The sequence below is a fragment of the Necator americanus genome, chromosome II (assembly GCF_031761385.1).
Source record: "Necator americanus strain Aroian chromosome II, whole genome shotgun sequence".
NCBI lineage: Eukaryota > Metazoa > Nematoda > Chromadorea > Rhabditida > Ancylostomatidae > Necator > Necator americanus.
Window position 1 is genome coordinate 16215291 of NC_087372.1, and position 20001 is coordinate 16235291.

Genomic DNA, 20001 nt, shown 5'->3' on the forward strand with positions numbered 1-20001 from the left:
CACTGCCACTCACTGCTCTTCAATACGGCTAGAATATAGACGGCTACTTTTTTAAACGTGTCACTTTATACAAAGAGATCTGTTTGGCTTGATACCTACAGCTTCGGTGTTTTAAAGATGAAAGTAGTGTAACATATTTAAGCATAGCAATATATCGACAGAAAAGTGCTATAGGTACGAAAACATTCCTAGGCAACTTCCCCTCTAAGTGCACTTTTTTGTAACGTTTTGCAAAAATTGTTACGATTCGACAGTTCTTTCCGAAGTAACAACATTGTCACTTAAAAGCGCACGTGTTAATACTCTCACTTATGTTGAATTACTAGAAGAACAGTCCTATGGAGTAAGCACATTTTGCAATCTCTATCGTTGTCTTAGTTGCATAATTTTAAGAGAGTGAAGAGAGGAGAGTGTTATGCTTCACCTCGCAACTATTTTCAACGAACTTCCCAGAACTCTTTACAATCTGCATGTATGTACGATCTGCAGTGTATCCATATTAATGTCATATCATTGTTTGTTTGTATGCATTTGCAGATTAATTGTATGTGAACTTTAATTTTATAATGTCAACAAGCATTTGCAAGTTTCTGCCTTTGTCTGATTTACAACGCAGACGCACAGTTCATCAAGCAATCAGAAAAATAGGACTGGGTAGTGCTGATTAGCGTCACCAAAACTCTACAATAATTGCTTTTGCTCATCTTTTACTCGCAGAAACGACCACAAGTGTGCGGTGAGGATGAGGGTGAACAGTTTTATTCTTTCATAAGACATGAGGTTATCCCTTTATATGATAACAGTCTGAAATTCCGTCGTTAGCCGGACTTTAGATATTTTACGGTGCTCGCTTTGCTCGCCTTCCATGATCAATAGCAACTCAATTCTCTAACAAAGTTTGTTCGGTTTCTTTGAATCAGAAAGATAGCCACTGATGGGAGATCTTGTAGCATTCCTGTTAAAAGCATCAGTACTAGGTTTGAAAAATATTTGAACTTGATTTGAAATCTATATTTAGCCGATACCGACTACAAAAAAAGTGTGAAAAAGTTATTCGAAGTATTAGCTGTTCTACTTCAACAATTAACATAGAATGATGTGCTTAGTGATGAAAAACTCGCATGTATTATATCATCACCATTCCGGTAAAGCTAAAGGTCCTTCGAAATATCATGCAAAATGCAGCTACTACTTGAGCAGTTGCGCACATGGGCACATGCAATTTCGGAAGAATGAATCTGGGAAACATGCACAGGGTAGTAGACATACGGAGGTGTTCTTAAGGATGAAGCACTTCGCAAATGCTTATCACAGACCTGAAAGGATCCAGAGTTTCTAATTTAGTTTCTCACAAATGCGCTATGAATTTTTACACGGAACTTCCGTACCAATACCCCTATACTAGAGCAAGTACAACGATGATGGTGACGGAGAAGATACCTGCTACTGCTATCTGCATGTTTGTGCAATAGTGAAGGTTGTAGATGAACTCGAAGATGAAAATGTACTTTGCATAAGAGCGGCTGTGGGAGAAGCCGTTACTGATGAATGAGTTTTCCACTGGATCATGCTGAGGTGAATATTTTGAAATCGTATGCGATGAGAATCCATTTCTACACACGGAGAATAAATTGCACAACATGGAAACAAAGGTTACAGGTTTCTCCGCGTCACATTTTTATGCGTAGATGTGATGTCAGATCCAACGACATAGAAGAAGTAATTGATTAAACACCGAATCTCAGAATGTAAGTCGTCAATGAAAAAAAATTTATTTCAAAAAATCTCTGTTGTAGAAAAACCTTTGTGAAGTATCCTACGTTTAACTACAGTTCATATTGTTTTTAGTCGCTCTTCACACCCAGTCACGAATATACTCTCCTCTCCTAGGCAGATAGTCGTAGTTGTGCTTGATAAATAGTCCATTCCTGGGGCCAATTTGATAAGTGGCCGAGTCGTCCAGCCAAGAAACACATGGCATCAAAACTGGATGTTCAAAGTGCCATTTCTGCCTACAATAACATTCATTCTCTACCTGTAATACTCCACAGCATCATTACTTCTATTCAACAATCTGACTAAGACTGACAGCGCCGTCATCGAAACGACAAAGACTGACGATTTTTGCTTCACATATAATCGATATTGCTTAAAGATGACCTACTTTCTACGCACTGCCGTCATCGTCACTAAAGCGATCAAAAAAGTCGCCATTTCCAGGCTCCGTAGATGGTTCAGAAGTTAACTAGGCTATTATGAAGTGTGATAGTATTCAAACTCCAGATCATAGTATTGGAGACCCAACAAATGACAATGTCACAAACAAGAACTCGAAAAAGGGAAACTTCTTTGAATTCAGATCCAGTGACTCATAGCGGAAAGTATCAAAAAGCAGCTTGAACGATAAAAGAAAGTTGCAGAAAGTGTCCGGGAACAAATAAGTGAGTAAGCCAGATGTTTTCTGGAACTTACGTCGGAACTTGGAACTTGATCCAATTAACGACAACACTACTCCTCAATCTATTTAGGCTGCACAGTTGCAGCAAGATTGCAGAATGATATAAATATGTGGATTATATATATATATATATATATATATATACTTAATATATATAATATTAAGTATATATATATACTTAATATATATTAAGTATATATATACTTAATATATATATATGATATTAGGTATATATATACTTAATATATATATTAAGTATATATATATATATATATATATATATATATATAATATTAAGTATATATATACTTAATATATATTAAGTATATATATATACTTAACATATACATATATATATATATATATATATATATATATATATATATATATATATGTGAAACGTGGAGGAATTCGTAAAGTAGGACAGACTGTCCCTCGAAGACTGTCCCTCGTAGATTTTATAATGAAAAGGAGTTGGTTTTTTTAAGGTAGACGCAGGGTAAAGGGAGTCAAATAAATCCTTGCGAATTTGATAGCCTACAATCACCAAGTGACCGCGACACTGGAACGCACGCTATTTTTCCTCTGTCCTGCGACCGTTGAGAGTCGAGGCGAAAGAAGTACGTGTAAAGAGAGTATTGATGGCAGTTGATTGAAAGGAATGCATCGGCTGCATATGCAACTCAGACATGCTTTCTCAGGAAACGGTCGTTTAAGTTGATGCTGCCAGGATGATCTAGGATGACGTTATCGGACTCATCGAGGTGGGACGGCACCGGTCACTGCACATCTTATATGACACTGGAGAAAAACCGTTCTTAGGAACATGCGACAGTAGGTGTCGGCACGACTTTCCCAGCCAGCCGGCCGCCGTTCTCGCGCGCCGCGTGGGAAACATTACCAATGGCAATGTATTACGGTAGCGTTCCCACGCGGCAGCCATATATAAGGGCTGGCACCGAGCAGTCGGGGTTCCAGTTCCAGTTTTTCTTTCGCCACTCTCCCGATCTCGGACCAGTTTCTTATTCGTGGTGTCGTGTTGCCTCGCGTTATATTCCGCCTCGTCCGATAGCCGCACCGCCACACCACCGCAACAACCCTATCCCTGGCTGGCTGCCCACGGGGTCCGAACCGCAACCCTAAACCATCTGCCGCCGAGAACCACCTAATCATCTAGCCATGACCGGCCCCTTTATCGATCCACCTTATGTCGTGTATATTTGTGCGTGCCGTGTCGTGTATTGATGTCGTAAGTATAAACCCTAATTGTAAAACCCTTATAACCACATTGCACCCTAGGAAACACATTGGGGCGTGGGATCAAGGGGGCAGCCCCGAGGCCCCCAAAGGGGGAGTCGGGGCAGGGGGGAAGGGACCCTCGGATCGAGCCCGCAGGGTTCGGAGGGGCTAGGCCGCCATACGGCGACTAGCCCAGCGCAGAGCCCCTCCGGATCCGGGCAGTCGGCCCTGGGTCCCCCCACCGATGCCCGCTGCTCCTACTCGGAGCGGACCCGGGGCACGACAGTAGGAGAGTTGATGAGATCGACTTTTTGGCACTGTGGCAACGGACATCGATTCATTCGAACAACTGATGACCCTAATAGGACTTTTAAGAAGGAGAAAATGTAGTTCAAGGGCAGCATTAACTACCTTCGTCGCTTGAGGTTCAGCATCAAGTTACAAAGAAGAGGAAGTCGAATCTTTTTGCATACAAATGGATGATTTCTATATAGAAGAACATACCTTTTCTAAAGTCGTTTTTGGTGATTTCAACGCCAAAACTTGCTCCGGAAAACCGCTTGAAGAATTTTGCTTGAAAAACGTTTTGACCCATGATTCAGAAACCTCTGCAGTTCGCAAGCGGACGGAAAATGCGGTTAGCCTCATTCGGCGCTGAGTTGGAAGATTGATGCCAAGAGTATCCCCCTTTGCGGAGATGTTAGGCGGTTTTTAAGAAATTTTGGGGTTTGTTTGTTTTTAAAGATTTTGTTTTTAAGAAAAGTAAAGTAAAGCAGGAATGTCACATAATGGACAACTACAACAATCGGACCAGAGCAATGAGCGAGTTGATAAAGCGCGATATCGAGCGTAGTGGTTCGCTCTTTCCTTCCCCAATACAGTGTCAATCATGCAGTTGATCTTTGCCATCATCTGTCTAATTCGGCGACAACCATTCAATTTAGAAACATATACTGCGTCAAACTTGGATGAAATACATAATTTCATTACCACATACTCATCGGAAATCTGTGCTTGCATTTTGGGTTTTTGTTTATATCAGGAACAATGTAGGCCCAGATATAATGATGGAAGTAGGATTTTGGAAACGATGCAATCTCAAGTTACGACATTAACGTAAGAATTCGTTAAATTTCATGCGGTGATTAGAGGATTTTTCCAGCGATATCTAGAAATACTGGAGAAAGTTTAAGTTTAAAGTCCACGTCCACTTCAATTCAGAATCATTTGAGGTTTACGAACGTGTAACTGGCCTATACAATGACTTGCGGTGGCTAGCCGATGTGTCAAATCAGTGTTGACACCTCAAGGCTTGGTGAGGTCTAGGGCGGATTCGAACCTAGGATCTATCGTGGAGGAAGCAAAACCTCTAACCGTTACATTACACCCGCCCCTAGAAATACTGGATTGAGAAATAAGTCACGAGCGTTTTCTTTTTCAGTATGAGGAATACCTATACAAATAAAAACTATTTCCAAAATGATATGAACAGTGTGAAAAAATTCCAAGTTCGACCTTCTTTGAATCTTGGCATCGTAGAGTTTGATTGTGTAGTACTTTCTTAAGCTGAACCAAGATTGTTATGTGAGGCTGAGTACATTGGCGAAACAGGAAGATCATTATGTATCCGCGTCAAGGAGCACCTAGACGGGCTCGTAAAATCAAAAACATCATCCCCTTTAGGTGCTCATCGCAGACAGTGTCATGACAACACCCCTTTCAAGATAGCTGTCACTATCTTAGCACGCGAATCAGACGTTCTAGCGCGAAAAACATTGGAAGGGTTTTATATCACGGCCAAAAGTCCTACAATGAATCGTAAAGAAGAATGCATCGCTGTGACCAACGAGCTGGCGCCATATCAGGACCTTTGCGGGTTTTGACCTACGGGGTCAGGGGCGGGGGCATAGTTACTAGTTAATACTAGCGGCGCAACTCTCACAACTGGTGATCCGCTAACATCACGATTTCGTGGCTATCAAGGTGAGCGCTGGTCTGCTTTTCTGGCGTTGTTTGCTAAATCATATCTTGTGGGATGACGAGGAGTTTGAGAGAGTAGATTACACGTGTCTTTGATTTTTCCAGGCTCTGAAGAAGGCAACGACGCCGAAACGTTAGCCAGAATAAAGATCAATAACAATCTTGGTTCAGCTTAAGAAAGTAGTACACAATCAAGTGTGAAAAAACCTTCACACTCTACAAGAAGGTCGTATTCAATGTTTTCTAATCTTATTGATTCTCGGGGCTGAGATCATTAAAAGACGTTATTTTTGTCATTAAAAACTATTAAACGTAGATGTAGGACATCTAATGAGTCATGAAAATTTGAAAATGACAAAAAGTACGAGGCAGATCCGACAAAATACCCGTAATTAAATAAATAGAAAACCAATAAGCATAAAAAAAATCCTTAAACAATGTGAAGAAGTTGGAAAAGATGGAAAGAACAGCAATGGAGAGTATTCCGTTGGCCAACCTGCAGCAGTTTTTTGCTCTCAAAAAATGGGAGAAAATGGATTTCCCCTCAACGTGTATGAGATCCATATTGACTTCAAAATGTCCAACTTTGTAGAGCGAAGACAAGCGGTGAGCGCTATTTTCAAAAATTGTTCCTTGTTCACACATAGCACCAAGCTTCAGTGCGCTTATGCAAACGCTTATGACTAAATGCAAGGAACAAATGGTGCCGAAAATTCTCCGTTTTTTTATTTGACACTCCGCTTTAATGATCCAAAAAACAGGAACCAGTTAAAGGCATCACTCCACGAATCTGAGGTGGCAGGGATTTAAGGTAGAGTACTCGAATACGGGATAGTAGATTATGGAGAGGAGGTTGATTCCGTCCATTTCTTCTTAATTGCCGTGAAAAACGGCCCGGAAGATGCGGCGCGTGCAAAAGGCTGAAGCCCTCCAGTCGAACTCCTTGTAGAATACAGTGCAACAGTGCATCAGAACGCCTGAAGCCGTATCTTCCGGGTCGTTTTTACGGAAGTTAGGAAGAAGTGGACGGAATCACCCCCTCTCCATAATCTACTATCCCGTATACGAATACTCCACCTGAAATCCGTATCATCTTAGATTCGTGGAGTGATGCCTTTAAAGTAAAGAAGGAATGATGCTGTCCTGTAGAATAAGAAATTCTCTATCCAATCCTGCAACATCACATCCATCTAATTGTCATGGAAAAACGCTTACAACTTATCTCTCAACCTAATAAAAAGAAAACGTATTCAGTAGCATATTTTCAACAAACGCCTTTTGAGAAGCGGACTCTTTCTCTTCCATTCTCATCTATTATAAATGTTCTTCAGATTTTAATACTTAAGAATTACAAAAATTCGCTCATTTTGTTAACCTAAAGGTGATAACAAAACCTTAAGCAAATTAAAGGTGATTACTATAGCCATCCTTCTTTTCTTTTATCTCTGAGCAGCTGTAGATAGCACCTATTTTGCTTTCTACATCTTTTATGGGTCTCTGAGAGAAATCCATTGAAACAAGAATTTCGCAATTTCGAAAAAAGACCATTCAGATAACTATTCGTAGCATGTTTCACTATTAATGAAACGACGATTTTAACATGATAGAAAATCTCAAAAGTCTCAAAAGGAGTACTTGATTTGCGAATTTTTATATGCCGGGAACTCTTTTCCCTTTTTATTGAATAGTCGTATATCCGCAAAAAGTGTAGATTACCAACAAGTAGTCATCTGTAGGTCCCAATGAATAGCTTGTGTCCACGAAAATTTGATCTATGGCCCACATATCCTCAGGCTGGTTGTCGAATCGAATGAACACGGCATCAGCTCGAGGTACACAATCAAAATGTATCTGAATTTTTACTCTTAATAATTTTCTGCACAATTGGAACAAAGCGTAAGCAAGAAATGAGCCGGAGGATTTGTTAACTAGGTGCTGGACATACTTCTTCAAAGCAATGGTCCAGATCTGCTGCTCCGTTCAGTTTTCCTTTGAACCGTCCCTGGAAACAATCTACATACGCACAGATGAATAACTTGTCCAGTACTAATTGCCTCGCACCGTCTCTAGCGATGCTGGTCTTGAGATTAGTGAAAAAACGAATAAGACCGTCTCTAGCGGTGCTGGTCTTGAGATTAATGAAAAACGAATAAAACAAGTCCGCACGTGGGAAATCTCCTTGACGATTTTAATCACACATCTGTTATAGTCCAAAATTGGAAGGATAGTCATGTTTACGAAGTCATGCCCCACTTTTCCGACAAGTTTGAGAATCTTCATTTCTTTTTTTTAGTCACACTGTGTCGGAAAATCTCTCTACGTTTGGGGTAAATAACGATGAGTGTACATGCGAGACACGAAAATCAGGAGACGATGTTCATGCAAGACGTACGGGTCCGGTATTGTACTCACATTCAACGTAATCAATATGCCTGAACTCTCCACGTATGGGCCAGTACGTTATAAAATCGGCATGGTTATCAACGCTTCTCGATAGAACTCAACAGAAAGAAGAGATCAACAACATCCTTTTCCACATCTATTATTGCACCAACGCTATTTATGCTTTGACTTAGGTCTCAGAAACTTCTACGCCTCGCAATCGCCAGAAAAATGCAGCCAACTAGCTCACACCATATAAAGTAATACGTGGAGCATGCGTTTTCAAGCCAAGGAAAGAAATATACAGAGTTTTTCGCAACGGCAACAATCGAATGTAGACTACTGCTTTATTTGCTTATGCTTACCACCTTGCTAGTTATGTTGGCTCGACAATAATGCATTTTAAATGAATACCGCACGCCCCAAAATCGAAAAATGTTATGGTTTCTGTATCCCTCGAAGGAACGAAAGCGAAAGATTATCTGTACCAGGGAGGAACAGACGGCAGTGTTATTGGGTACAAATAGAAATAATCAAAAAGGTAGGAAAGAATAATGATCCCTTCAGCACTCTCTCACCACAAAAAACTAGAGTGGATGAACTCTATGAACTGCAGTACAGCAGTGTACAGTAACGCTACATACTGCAGCACCTTAAGACCCTCCAGAATGTATTGATAATACCAAATAAAGAGACAGATAAACAAATGCAACATTCTCTTCATTCACCGTAGTCAACCTCAACTGAAAATTGAAAAAGGCGTATAAAATATGTTAGCTTCAATAAAGCTTAGGCGTCAAATAAAGCTACAGTTTTTGAACGGGATGCTGTGCGATGTTTCTCATTCAAACCTCTACTACTTTCCAAAACTCCTCTTCAAGCAATTTTTTTTTCATAGGCAGTCCACCAAACCTCTATGACCTGCCCATTCATTTCCTGAAAATGTTAGAATCAAATGAAGCACACATTCTCTTTCGCGTCTTCCTTAAGGTGTGTTTAATCTACAGTATCTATAGTTAGAACATTATTTAGCATTGTAAAAGCTGGATAAAAAAGTTAGCTATCATTTCAGATTTCAAGATTTGTGAGCATACATAATTTCGGTCACCCTGTAGAAGAAATATTATCACCAAATATGATCGCCACCAAATATGTCTGGGAGGATAACAACAGTATTTTGGCATACTATTTAATGCCTACAAGTCATTGTGTAGGCGGCAAAAGCACAGGAACGGACACAAGACCTGTACGATTCTGAACTAATTTTGAACTTGAGCAAAAATGAGCATTTTATGCTTCATCACCTTTGTGAGAGATTTGTGAGAAAAAAAATTAAGCTGTTTTATCTAACAGTAGTGATGTAGTAGTGACAAAAGTACGAAACGAAGAAATCTTACTGAAAAAATCCATGCTCCATACTCTCTCACGTAGATGAATTCTTTCGATTTGATTGTGACCCATGAACGAAATTTATTGTTATAGTCTATTGCAGCCAAGTGCACAGCAAAAGAAGAATATGTGGAAGCAGCTGAAGTATATGAACTAAACATTGGAAACACTTTCTTTCATGTCAAAATTAGAGGAGGAATTACCACATACTGTATAGTAAAGTCAAAACATGAACATGAAGCACTGTGCAAAAGCGCCTGTGGACGGTGGAGCAAAGCGGGAGGACCCTTGCTAACGCCATTCTTCGCTACAGTTCGCGATTTCTTTCATGTCAAAATTAGAGGAGGAATTACCACATGGTCGCCCCTCGATTCCAACCGCTTGCTCCACCGCTTCGAGTACCGCTTAGGCAACTGCACTGTGCTTCATGTCGTTTTGACTCTAGTATTGTACAGTTGTCGTAAAACGGATTGTTACAAGGCAATGCGACAGTTGTCTTAACAAATTTCTTTTCCATTAGCTTTATCGTTTGTCTCGTTCTTAGAACAGATCTGAGATCATAATTTGTAGGGATTTAATTTCCTCCTATTTTTCAGTGTAATTCTGCCCAGTTTCCATCTTTTATAGTCGTAGTACCAAGAAAATCCTTATTTACTAGCTTAGTACTTCCTTCTTATTCTAAAGTTTTCCTCAAAACATCAGTTTTCGGAAACTGGATTTCTTCATCACTTTTTGCGTATTCATTCATAATTAGCTCTCTTCTAGGGTTCATTTTGAGGTTTTAGTACAACTCCGGCTTTAACAAACATAAAACATACACAACTGAATTTGAAAAAAGGGTGAAAATCTTCACAAACTGGGACCTCAAAGGCGTGCTAGAAGTGAAACAAATGACAAAACTAGTCCGAACTAATAACCGAAAAGGAATTTGCTAATATTATGCTAGCGCATTCAGCGCACTATTACGGAAGAATTGTTACAAACTATAGGAAAAGAAATCAGAAAGAGACTACGAACAAAACCATAAGTTTCACGCGAACTGTCCGTTGTTTTCTGCAAGAATGCTCCAAAATTGCACTTCTTTTGTTTAGCGAGCCTTGTTTGGAACCACATTTGTGCAGTTCCACTTTGCGAAGTGTTACTACGGCGACGTAAATATTCGCAAACATTGGTTTTTGCAAACTATGAACAAACTAGAGGAGAAACCTCAAAACTTCAGGCACGTTTTTACGAATGATTATCTTGGAAGTGGACGCAATGGAATCCCTTGTTTGCAATCTTTTCGCCGAAACGAAACGAACGAACAAACGAAACGCTGAGACACGGCGTTAGATCGCCGGGGAGATTTCTTGTGGCTAACGCCTTCGGAGAACTATTACTACAGCTCATAATTCTTCGAGATTTGGCATTTATAGAGTAGCAGTCCGAACGTCTGGCTAATGCCGGACTCTATTTCTCCCTTCGTTTGCCTTTCCTCATCAATAAAAATTAAAAGTAGTGGTACTTTCTGTGAATTTTGCTACAGAGTTGAATTCTTTTTTCACCTTGCAACTTCTTTTCCGTTTTTATCCAAAAAGCTTGGGCAAAAAGCCTTCATGAAACATTCAACATTTTTTTTTAAAGAGGTAAGTACTTAACTTGGGTTAATATTCTAACTTGAATTTACACCCATATTGCTTCGCTACCGCTTGAATTCGAATATATTACTTAAAGTATTAGATATTCTCATCCTTTTCTCCAGCAATTAACATACAATAATGTGCAAACGTTAAGTGACGTGAAAGTCATCATCACAGTGACGAAGTTATGGTTCTATGTCAGATAATGTCATCTTTTAGCTACTATCTAAATAGCTCTTTCCATGCGTTTTCATGCATGCCAATTTCTGAAGGTCCTTACCAATCTGAAGGAATAGACATGCGGAGGAATTCATAGGGTTGAAAGGAAGAACGTGTAGTAACGAAAACGATTACGACTACGAAACTGTTAACAACGTCTATTCAATTCTTGACAAGTTTAATTGGAATTACTGCGCTACTACTGCACCAATAAATGCGCTGATTCCAGTTTTTGGTGTCCATGTCCAAATTTCCATCACCTAGCGTTTTCTGGTGTCAGCGCGCCAATTTTGCGCCACTTGACCCGTCTCAACCACTTCCATCGCACTCTGGCACAGTGTACCAATCCGATGCCGTAGAATTCGTCTCTCTGCTCCCTCATATTTGTAAGGCCGTTGTTTTAGAGCATGGTATTTCTTCCTTCTATACCGCTAAAACATCTAAGCTTTTCTCGTCTTCTCTCCTAGCCGTTAACTTAGTATCATGAAATAGTGCTGAATAACGCAAAAATCTTCGTCATACTGATAATGATAAGAATTTTACGTCAGATCACGTGAACAACCAACTCAACCTTCATGAATATCATCATGACCATGCTATATAATAACTGGCTTAACTGTGTGTGTGTGTGTGAGTGAGTGAGTGAGTGAGTGAGTGAGTGAGTGAGTGAGTGAGTGAGTGAGCGAGTGAGTGAGTGAGAGAAAAGAAATTGCAAAAAGGGGGTGCGTCGGGTCCACCGGCGTCGTAGAACGGCAAAAGGGGAAGACGCGGGTCTAATGGCGTCTTCAAAGCTCCGACGCCACAAAACTATGAAATGTCATGCGACAGGATCCGCGACGTCGTAAAGCAGTGAAATTGGGTGACGCATTTCCAACAGGGAGTAATTGCTGCGTCATAGTGCAGTAGTATCTTCCTGTGCATATCGCAAAAGGTAAATGGAACTTTGCAACCGTTTCATAGCCATGGCCACTCCTCCGTTTCTCTATTTCCTTACACTTTTGCCTCAAGTTGCTAACTTAGCTTCCATTGAAAGTGGAAACACGAATGAAACCGGCTGCTTAAATAGTAGCAAGCAGTTTACATGATCTGTCGTGGAACGTTATCTTTATCAACACGATGATTCGTTCACGACAATTCATGTTGAAGCATCAGTCTGCGATAACTGTTGGGGTAAAACGGGAAGAAAACCCATAGTTAGGGTAATGCTTTCAAATTGGGTCTATAATATATCGTATAGGAGTAGTGTTTGGAGCTGAAATTTGAATATTCTCAGAACTAGAACTAGAACTGAGGCGCTTAGAAAGAAAACTATGAACTATTTGCCTTTATTATATTGATTTTCGCTGATCAGTGAAGAGGAGCTAAGCGAACACCACAGAAAGTCTGAAATCCGGCTTTAGCCGGACGTTCATACTGTAAAACTTCTGGAAAAAGTCATCATAAAAGATATTGGTTAGAGAAATATCATAAATCACATATTCCTACTTTTTTTTTCGAGTTCTGCCAAAAAAAGGAACTCAACTTTTGCAAAACTTCAAAAGAAATATTTATGAAAGATGATGTAATCAGTTTTTGATTTGTGAATGCATTTTAAAAAACGTTTAAGCAGACTCTATAATCTAAGGGCTAATTGTTTTTACTGCTTTTAACCTATTCTATAATTAAAGTATCAATCACTTTTACTGCTTAGATTAGGTCCCACGAAACCACACTATTCCTGTACTGGTAATTTTTTTTGAATGGTTTGCATTGCCCTGTCGCGTCACTTGTTAATTTTTTCACAAATTTTGGTACAGCGGGCTTCCTACTGCGAATCTAAACCATACTTATGTATTGGATCATTCCAGCTTGATTTAAAATCAGCGTATCACGATTTTGACGTGCCGTTGAACCCAAAGCAAAAACGTTCATTTCGAGTAGTAGGCTGCAGATGCTAGCGAGGTTCACTTTTTTCCTAATCTTTGTGAAAAGAAAGGAAAGGGAATTGCATTACATGTGATGAGACATGAGAAATGTATTTTTTGAAAGGAAACTTCATCAGAAACATACCACGAAATTGTTTATAATCACAATTACCATGAAATTGTTTTTTGTGAGTTGGAGTTAGATGACAAAAATGTGTATATGCTTAGTGAATGCAAACTTCAAAACAATGAATAAAAAGTAAGCCAGAACTTACAAAAACATTCGGCATCTCTAATAGCCACTCTGACAGTAGCATTATTATCAGGGCTCCATTTTTCCCCCTCCTTTGTGTGTTTGATGAGCAAAAATTCATTAATAAAAGAAGGTTCTTGAACACTTCCATCCATTATTGATGACTCAACTAGTGCACCTGAAGCAACTCGCTTATCTGAAATAGCCTTAGTTACGTAGCAGTAGTAGTAGTAATAGTGACTTTAACTTCGAAATTGATTACTGCAATTCAAGAACTTCCCACCGAATTCGCATTTTGAGTTTACTATGACGAATAGTACCATTCAAAGAAATTATCGCCAAACTAACGCGATTCTACACAACATATAGCCTGATATATTCTTTTATTCTTTCATCTTTTTTTAAACCTATACCCTGCATGAAGCCCGATCCCGCATATGAGAACAGGAGAGACCGCATCTTCAGACGTCATTTTTTAAATCCTTCTTTTATGTACTCGACGCCTAAGTACATGGTTGTGTGTGTTGTGTAATTACACTTCTACTACCATGTAACAATTATTGTTTTCTTATATAACGCACTTTATTTAATATTCAGGTTTTTATTACCAAAGTTTGAGGTTATTGTTGATCCACCGGTGAATGTTCTTAGAAACACCTTTCAAGAACTCAAGAAAGCCCTCTCGTTTCGTTCGATATGAAAATCATCTGGCGGAAAGTACCTTAATCGAGTGGACTGCTGACATACTTGACTTAGTCGGCGGGCTGATGTCATAGCCAGACGCGATTACTTGCATCTTTGCCGAGGTTTGCCGTCCTTGAACATAGCTCTGCTCAACCTTCTCGATCTTCTGGGATGGCCTTCTGGCCTGAATTAATCCATTCGCCGCTACTTCATACAAAACAAAACCTTATGTCTGGCTTGAACTGCTTATTTACGCCGAGTCTCCTCAGGTTCTCTTTCACCACCTCAGTTCAGAACCGGGTGGCCTCTTCCAGCTTAAATCCAACAAACTCCTCAAAATTCGTTGAATAAGGCGATCTGCTAGTCTTCTTAATATATTACTAAAGAAGACGACCTTCTGTAGCCACTTTCGGCGGCGGCGCAAGATGTTGATATCTTCTGCCGGTACATCACATCGATTTCTGCGTAAAGATCTTCATTGTGACATGTCCTAAGCCAAAAATAGCCAATCAGCCGTCTAAGTAAGTAGCTTTCTTTCTGTGCAGTCAAACCTCTCCATAAGCGTAGACGGTTCTGCCCAAGTTTCCAATCCGTACATCATGATAGGGCGAACTGCGGCTAGTTGGACTCGCAGCTTGACTTTGTTGGTGATGTGGAATGACCACATGGATTTCGTTAAGGAGTTGGATGCGGAAAGCGCATCCAACTCCTTAATGAAAACTAACTCCTTAGCGCATCTTTGCTGAATATCTTTCTCGTAGTTGCCGTTGTTCTTCAGCATACAGCTCAGATTATGGAACTCATCGACGAGTTCGGTCGGTTGTCCGTCTACTCTGATTCCCGATAGAGGTCTCGAAGGGACCCACATCTGCTTGCATTTATCAGGGCGTAGACGTAGTCCATAGGCTGCAGCCACCATCGATACAAGGTCGACAACTTCGCTTCGCTACAATGTTAAAGTTTCGTACTGCATTCCGTGAATATAACAGCATCATCGGCGTACTCGAGATCGGTCAGGGGGAGTCCCGATGGTGCTTATGATATCGGTAGGACACTGATCTGCTGTTCTTCGCATGATTTCATCGATAGCGGAATCGAACAAGAAGAATCCTGCCACTCCCCTTGTCTTACTCCAGTTATCACCCCAAACGGTGTTGTACATCCGACTGGTGTTCGAACTGCAGCAGTCTGTTGATTCGTGCCATCAAGCAAACGATCAAACTTTCCTCGTACTCCATCGGCGTGGAGCGCGTTGAGAAAACGACGAGAAGAGTCCAAAGCGGTCCAAAGTCCAGAAAGGCTAATTGCATCGGCTTCGAGTACCGCTCCCAGATTTCGATCTCTCTTTTAACGAGAGATTCTCCTAACGATGAACACCTGGTCAATCGTAGATCGGCAGCTGCGAAAGCCAGCTTGCTCGTCGCACATTGTTTTTTCGCGATGCTTACGTCGGTCCGGGATAACCCGCTCCAAAACCTTGTACATAACACGCAGCAAGGAGCTTGTGATCTTGTTGCAGTTGGCGGTGCAAGACCCTTCTCAGACACTTTTCCTGGTTGAAATCACATGTACTGCGGGTGAGACATACATGGTTCTTGTCTCCGCAAATGCAAAAGCAAACTTCTTCCAAACATTTGAACCGGAGGTTTTCTTTGCAGCTTTCTACATGCACTTTGTGAAAGAATCCGCATTGCCAAGCTTCTTTCTGGTCAGTACTCCAACATGACTAGACACACTTTGGCGGGAATTCGTTCTGAATTTTTCGTCTTTCAGACCTGCCATGTCGATTTGAGGTTGAAGGGGAGGTCCTCAGCTTCTTTTGTGGAAGTGTATCTTAAGACTGAGAAGAACTGGGAGCTGGTCAGAGTCGAATGAAACGTTCCAATCAACTATGGATTGATATGCGACTGAGAAATGTTCTTCGTCAGAATGTAGTCGAGCTGAAGTTCAAGAGTCCTCATCTTTTGCTTGCGCTTTTTTTCGGGCGTTAAAAGGACTGACGCTTGGTGGCGAGCTGATGACGTCGATGATCCCTCTTAAAGGCGGAAGCAATGATGAGGTTCGACTGCTCGTAAAGGTCTATCAGACGATTTTTGTCCGATGATTATTGCATGAAGTTAACTCGACAGTGTTTACGGAACGAATAGTTGTTACCAAAGATTCCATGATCCCTTCAGGAAGCCGACCTTTCAGGTTACGGGCTTTGGCGACATGCTGGACGGCAACAACTTTTTCCAATGTTTGGGATTCTTTCCACATATGGCAGTGCAGGTTATACAGTTCGTACGTTTCCATTGCGTAGACTGGAACGCCTGATTTCGTTTAGTTGAAGCAAGGAAGCCACGAGCAGGAAGCATCAGATGTATATATGCGGCCCAGTGGACTCATCATCGTCGATAAAAGCGAATATTGATGTTGTACTCAGGTTTTACACGGAATGCGCCCTTCTTTTTTCCCTTCTCTTGTTCCGTCGACAAAGGAGATTTTTATTCGAAGAAGTGAGAGAAGGCTGCAACGGTTACAATGTGAAGTCCTGGCATTATCATTACGCGAGAATTTTTCGTTTTGTTAGCCAGCTGGTAAGATACTGCAATCGACAACTAGTGTAATCGGGTTGTAGGAAGGTATCTCCACTATGTACATGCTGAGAATTAAAAACTTCGAAGCCACCAAAGGACGCTTGTCTCCAGGAAAAACAGAAGCGTAGAGCCACATAAGCAGTGGGCAAGCGTGTAGCCACAAAGGAACTCACGTGTCATTGCAAGTACGAACTTTATCAGTCTTAAGACGAACAACTCTGTCTTCAAGAATTTAAATGGGACAATCACTGCATTAAGAAGAGAACGAAGAAAATCATCTACTTTGATTTCTCCTGCAGCAATGAAGAGAATCCTACATCTCCTGCCTCCTTAACAAACTGAACGAAGATGTATGTGTCATCCCAGACATTCTTCATCTCAAAATCCCACGTGTTGCCACGTGGTGAGGAAATGTTCGACACTCAGTTACGATAAGAACAAATTTGAACATGAAATATAAAGCATACATAACAGTCTTTGGAAATCCGACTATCTATGCACTCTATCAAAACTCATTGAAACATCGCGAGGGTGGAGAATACGGCCGTGTCTCACTTTCATGACCTTAAGGAAGCAACGACCCAGTTGAGGTGGTCGTGGAAGTCTTCGACAATCAAGGTGTACCTGTTCAGCTCATGAATGTTTTTAAGTTGGCCAGTTCTGCAATAAGATAATCGCGGGTGCAAAGAGCGGAGTCCAACAACATGATCATCCAAAACATTTACCATCCTTTTTGGAAAATTACTGCGGTGGTTGGAACTGACAACATTGGAATGAAAACTGACGTTATTGAAGTAAAAGTCGGGAATAGCAAAATCTCCAATTCACTGGCTGCGTTGTCCTTGCAACATTAGGCATAAGGCAAGCAAATGGATGCTGCCCGATTTCGACGAAAAAATGTAAAAGGATAGATCTACAGCTGAAGGGAGGGGGTTGCATAACTGTAGTCACTCTCGACCATATCGAGATATCGTTAAATGGCATCATCTTAATACTTTGTGATCAGTTGAGGACGAGTTAGTATATAGCACGCAGAAAACATCTGTAAGTTCATAATATCCTGCAATCATTTTCGCTAGGAAAATTATACCAAAAATAAAACTTCATGTTCAAAAACGCCCGCATGACTTCCGCGCCTTCTTCAGTGCAGAAGTAAAATTACTTTTCGTTAATGGATATAGCAGAGTCCATATTGCTTTCATTCTTCGACGAAGACGCCAACATAGTGAAAGCTCTTCTAGTACGACAAGCACGAGTATGCCGCTGACGCCCAAGCCTCTTACGTCACTAATGCCTGCGCTTCGTTACGCGGAAAGTTGCCTTTGTCGTTCAACACTGACCGCGTAGTTAACGGGTGAAACGCATAAATTGACATAGAAGAATTTGAGACAAAATTTAAAAAAAATACTTAAAGTTAATAGTTATAGTTTAGAATAGATAGTTAAATAATAAGTTAGGTAGCCGAAGCAATTCGTCAGTACAGTTATCAAAGAGGTTTTGAGTGCCGGATTGTCATTTAGACAAATACTCACCTCCTTTTATAGTAGGAAATAAAGAGATGTTCACGGTGAAAAAAATCAGGTACCATGAGGTAAGAGATTTGCATCGCATCAACTGATTCATGCTTGCAAACATACATAAATGAAGTCGATGAAAACATACGGTTCGAACATTACTCAGGAAGTCTATATAAGAAATGATTAAATCACCAGTCCGAACGTCCGGGTAAAGGCAAACTTCAGACTTTCTGCGGTGTTCGCTCCGCTCGCCTTCACTGATTAATAAAAATAAATTAATAATAGTCACATTATCTATAAAATTAGAATTGTGATTTTCTAACAATGTTTCCTTTTTTTCTTAGAGGAAATTTAGCCTAAAGATTCATGGTTTTCTTTGTAAACGCGTCAGTTTTACATTTGGAGAACACACAAACTTTACCATTAGGCACTCTTTCGATAGCAATGTAATATAGACACGTCTTAGAATCATTACTCAAAGTATAGGTTTTCCTCCTGTTTCCACCAACAGTTATCACAGAATGATGTTTCACATAAAATGAAGTGAATGACATCATCGCACTGATAAAGATAGCGTTCCACATCAGATTATGTAAACAGTTGACTACTATATAAACTGCAGTTAGCATTCATGTTTCCACTTTCTGAAGAAAGGAGTCGTACAGGTGAATAGCAACGCGGAAAGTGGATACGACTATGAAACATTTGTCAAGTCCCATTTTCCTTTTGCGACATGCAAACAAAGTTACTGTGCGGTACTTCTTCACCACGACACAGGAATTCGACGCTGTGCGACTCGTCGTATCCCATTTTACCATTTTATGGATATCTGGCGCCGGCGCGCCAATCCGACGCCAGTGGACCCGTCGCACCCCTCTTTTTGAACTTCGTAACTGACACACACACACGTGATAGAATAGGCCCGTTATTATATACCAGTCTTAATGTCCGGCTAAAGCCGGACTTCAGACTTTCCGTAGTTTTAGCTTCGCTCCCCTTGACTGATCAATGAAAGTTAATAGTATTCCTCCTGATTTCCCCCAATGGTGTTTTCTGTGAAATTAGATTTGTGTTTTTTTACAACGTTTTCCTTCTCTTTTTTATATTATAAATTAAGGCGAAAGATTACGGAGTTTTCCTTCTAAACGCGTCAATTCTACATTTGAAGAATATTCGACCATCACCTACAAATACTCCTTCGATGCGAGAATAATGCAGATACTATTTGAAAGCATTACTCGAAGTATGGGTATTCCTCCTGATTTCCCCCAATAGTTATCACAGAATGATGTTTTAACATAAAACAACGTGAAAAACGTCATCCTACTGATAAAGATAACGTTCCACGTCAAATCACATAAACATCTTGCTACTATTTAAGTATCCGTTTACATGCGTGTTTCCACTTCCTGAGAACGGCATGCTACAAACTTGAGGCGAACAAAGAAGGAAATAGGCACGCGGAGGAGTCATAAAGGTGAAGAACAAAGGGCCCAGTGGTCACGTCTGTGAAAAAGCTCCAACCATTTATCTTTTGCGTCATGCACACTAAGTTATTGCGCACCAACGACCGGGTCCACCGACGCCGGTGGATCCGTCGCACCCGATATTATAGCAATCTGGCGTCGGCGCACCAATCTGACGCCGTTGGATCCATGGTATACCCTCCCGTAGGTATCTGGCGCCGGCACACCAATCTTTCGCCGGTGGACCCGTCACATCCCCTTCCATAGGTATCTGGCGCCCGTGGATTCGTCCCACCCCCCTCCATAAGTATC

At 40.7% G+C, this 20001-nt stretch overlaps 1 protein-coding gene across 2 annotated transcripts; it reads right to left on the reverse strand.

The window, feature by feature from the left end:
* Window positions 1-1855: 1855 nt before the first annotated feature.
* RB195_018032 (uncharacterized protein) lies at window positions 1856-18345 on the reverse strand (the record flags this gene model as incomplete). 2 transcript variants are annotated; one of them, XM_064185274.1, is made up of 10 exons in its annotated part: window positions 1856-2012; window positions 7398-7528; window positions 7623-7679; window positions 9457-9587; window positions 13466-13639; window positions 14191-14311; window positions 14509-14617; window positions 14679-15073; window positions 15131-15305; window positions 18239-18345. In XM_064185274.1, the coding sequence occupies 10 exons, from the start codon at window positions 18343-18345 to the stop codon at window positions 1856-1858; spliced, it is 1557 nt and encodes a 518-aa protein (XP_064041155.1). The 2 variants fall into 2 exon arrangements, with proteins under 2 accessions (XP_064041155.1, XP_064041156.1); XM_064185275.1 differs by lacking the exon at window positions 18239-18345 and having other exon boundaries at window positions 13466-13621; window positions 15131-15289.
* Between the last annotated feature and the right edge of the window lie 1656 nt (window positions 18346-20001).